The 3,243-nt window shown below is 45.9% G+C and overlaps 1 protein-coding gene across 2 annotated transcripts in view; it reads left to right on the forward strand.

Annotated features, from left to right (window-relative positions):
• abraxas2 (abraxas 2, BRISC complex subunit) overlaps positions 1-3,243 on the forward strand; it is an 8,083-nt gene extending 4,840 nt beyond the window's left edge. For both annotated transcript variants that reach the window (XM_019860099.1, XM_019860100.1), the window contains exon 9: positions 338-3,243. In XM_019860099.1, coding sequence (XP_019715658.1) covers positions 338-882 — 545 coding nt within the window. In that variant the 3' untranslated portion in view covers positions 883-3,243. The remainder of the gene's footprint in view (positions 1-337) is intronic.

Consider the following 3,243-nt stretch of genomic DNA (forward strand, 5'->3'; position numbering starts at 1 on the left):
ACAAGAATTGAAATCCTTTGTATAAATAGGGCTGATTTAAATATTCCTTATGCGGTCGGCATATTTTTACAATGCTTACTGCGCCTTTTTTCTTTTTCTCTTTTTTTTTTTTTTTTTTTTTTTTTTTGGAAGGTCATCATTCTTTAACGCCATTGACATGATTTAATGGGAAACTTAACGAGGAGCGTCAGCGACAAATACTGCCGCCAACTATGTTTTACTTATTTTTAATTTTTTTTACAGGAATGGGCAGACAAAAGTGTTGACCATCTGTGGTTTGATCTTTAAGCAGGGAAAGTTGAAATGCTTTGAAGCATTGTGTCCCTGTGCTCCACAGTGCTCCGCGAAGCCCGGAATCTCAACTCTACTCCGGAGGAGAACACGGAACCTTCCGAGACGTCCCTCCCATCGAGGACACCCTTCCACGCGCCCTCCGCCCCCGAGCGGCCCAACATCTCCCCCAACCCGCCCTCTTACGCCGACCTGCTGTCCCAAGTTGACTCTCTGCTCTCGTCTTCTTCCCCGGCCCCCACCAGCGCTGCTCTGCTTCCCCGCCCCCAAGCCGTGGGTTCTCCTGGACACCCCGCACCGGGCCCGCTGGCCACGGGTCTCGGCACGGGCCCGGGCGTCGCCGCCCCCTCTAATCCCGTCGGCGCGCCCAGCTCGCCGTACCTCGGCAACGGCGACGGGTCGAGCTCGGACTCATTAGACAGGCAAGCGGCGGGGCAGGAGTTCGACGATGAAGACGAGGACAGTAGCGAGTACGAGAACCTGGTGAGCGAAGCCCCCCGCCTGCCCGTGACCCCCGCCAACCTTTTAGCTCGAAGTCGATTGTCGGCCCTGGGCCCTGACGGGGATGCTCGTGGGTCGCAGGCCACATAGAAATGCGGCGCCGGGTGTGTGCGGGACACTGACGCACCTTCTCAAGCAATCATGAAAAAAAAAAAAAGTGCCAGTCCTGAAAGTGAACGGCATGTGCACCAAGCATCCCGCAATGTCTTTTTTTTTTGTTGTTGTTGTTGTCTTATCTCCATTTTAAGGGGAAACATCGTCAGCTCACTGGAAGGGGGCACTTAATATTGTGTGTGTTTTTTGGGGGATTTTTTTTCCCCTACCACCCCCACCCCGCCTATGGGTGCTGCCTGGGTACTTAATTTGGGACGTGTCTGGTGTTTTAGGGTTATATACACAAGGAGGGTGTTACCTCTGCCAACCAGCGAAGTCCACAGAAAGGCAGGTCCTGCTTCCCCCTCTCTTTTTTTTTTTCCATATTACACTAACACACACTCTTGCATCACTTTTGCACTATTTATTGCCTTCATTTTGAAACCACCTCTCAAAGAAAACAAAACAAAAGGGATGTGATTAATCTGCCTTTTCACTTTTGTGTTGGACTACCAATTGTTTTCTCGTGCACGTTGTCATTTTTGATTTGGGATTTGTAACTGTTAACGAATGATCGATTCAGTACAAAAAAAAAAATTGAATCATTGGGCAAGTAAATGACAACTAGATCAGCCACGTATGAGTGCTTTATATATAAAATCTATATTTTCTTTTGATGTGAGATTAGACACGAATGTCAACTGAAAAACACTGAAATTGTATCGCGCTTCGCTGCACTTAACATAAGAAAAATGTACGATTTTCTTTGTGCTATACCAATGAGGTCCTGTCTTGCTACTTGTAACGCCCAGTCTAACCACTCCAGCTCTTGGTACATTGTACAGGGGCTTCACAGGGCACACACAAACACAATGTACTGTAGCTTTACTAACCGGATGCTTAAGGGGTTCCCTTCTACTGCTGCAACACACAGAGCTACCACTAAACTTCATTTAGAGAAGAAAAAAAAAACCCACAACAACCTGGCTGCTCTATCCACTTTCCTCTGCTCCTTGCTAATATTTCTGACCATAATCACTTGACGCTCACCTCTCGCTCACTTGTTAACTATTAAAGTCATTCATGGAAGGCTTGGTAACATTTGTAATGTGTGACTTTTAACCGCGGTGATCATCACAACAGCTTTGCTTTCTATTTATGGCGCAGCAAAATTTAGGTCTCTATTACAGCTTTGGTGGTGGTTCTCCCCTCTTGGCTAACAATGACCACCACCCAACTGTCGCTGTTCCCATCACCCCCCCCCCCCGCCTACCCCCCTCCAGGAAACACTAAAGTAGAAGTACAGTAGAGTCACGACTGTGACTTTGCCATCTTTGTCGATAGAAACAGAAAGCCACTACAAAGGCGCATGAAACCCGCTCGGTCATTTTGAGAGGACTAAAATAAAAGTGGAACAGTCTAGTTTTAGGGCAATGCAGAAGCTCGACGGTGTATGATGCGGTTACCAGCGGGTTGAACTGATGTATTTTGTCTGGAAAACAAGCTTTTAGCCATGTAAAGACATTTGTGTGCACATTTGTGGGTGATTGGGGGGCTTCAGGCCTGTCTCATTTGCATCACTGATCAGGAACTGGCATTGTTTAAATGTGACTTCACAATCGCAATCTCATGACGTACAAAAAACCTGACATTTGTTGTATGCTTTTCCCTGGAGAACTGGAGCGTGTGATGAGCAAAATTAAGTATTGAATGTGCAGTCGACGAGGGGGTGGGCGTGGTGGCATGAGTTGAATTTTGAGCCAGGAGTTTGGGAGACATGCTCTCAAAAGCCCCTCCAATGATTCCTATCCCGTTTGGATGGTGGCTCACTTCCAAGTTGTTCTGGTTTCAACTCGAAATGTTTCCCATCCATCCATTTTCTATTGCGTTTGCCCTCATAAGTGTGTTGCTGGAGTCAAGCCCAGCTGAATTTGGGTAAGAGGCGAGCTACACCCTGGATTGGATGTCAGACAATTTGTAATTTGCAAACTGCCCCCATTCTAACTTCCGTGAAAGTTAAAACCTCTGCGCAGTAAAACTAGACAAAATGCAACAAATCTGTTTGCATGCTAATTGTTAGCTATTTTGCTTTTAGCTACGTGCTGTTTACATCAGCAGTTTTTTTGATCCAATTCATCTTTTGTTTGTATTGCTCGTAATTAACTGAGCAGTCAGGTTCTTTTAGCGTCACAAGAAGGAAAAAAAAAAAGAAAAATACCAGGATTTCCATTTCAGATGCTCACTGGGCTGAAGTCTTATACTACCTGATGTCACCCATGGTGGGTGTTTTTGAAGTTGTAACTCAAATTTGTTAGCCTCATACCATAAAGGACCAAGTCTTTTTTTTTTTTTTTTTTT

This window comes from Hippocampus comes, unplaced genomic scaffold (assembly GCF_001891065.2).
Source record: "Hippocampus comes isolate QL1 unplaced genomic scaffold, H_comes_QL1_v1.1 scaffold39, whole genome shotgun sequence".
In the NCBI taxonomy this organism is placed as follows: domain Eukaryota; kingdom Metazoa; phylum Chordata; class Actinopteri; order Syngnathiformes; family Syngnathidae; genus Hippocampus; species Hippocampus comes.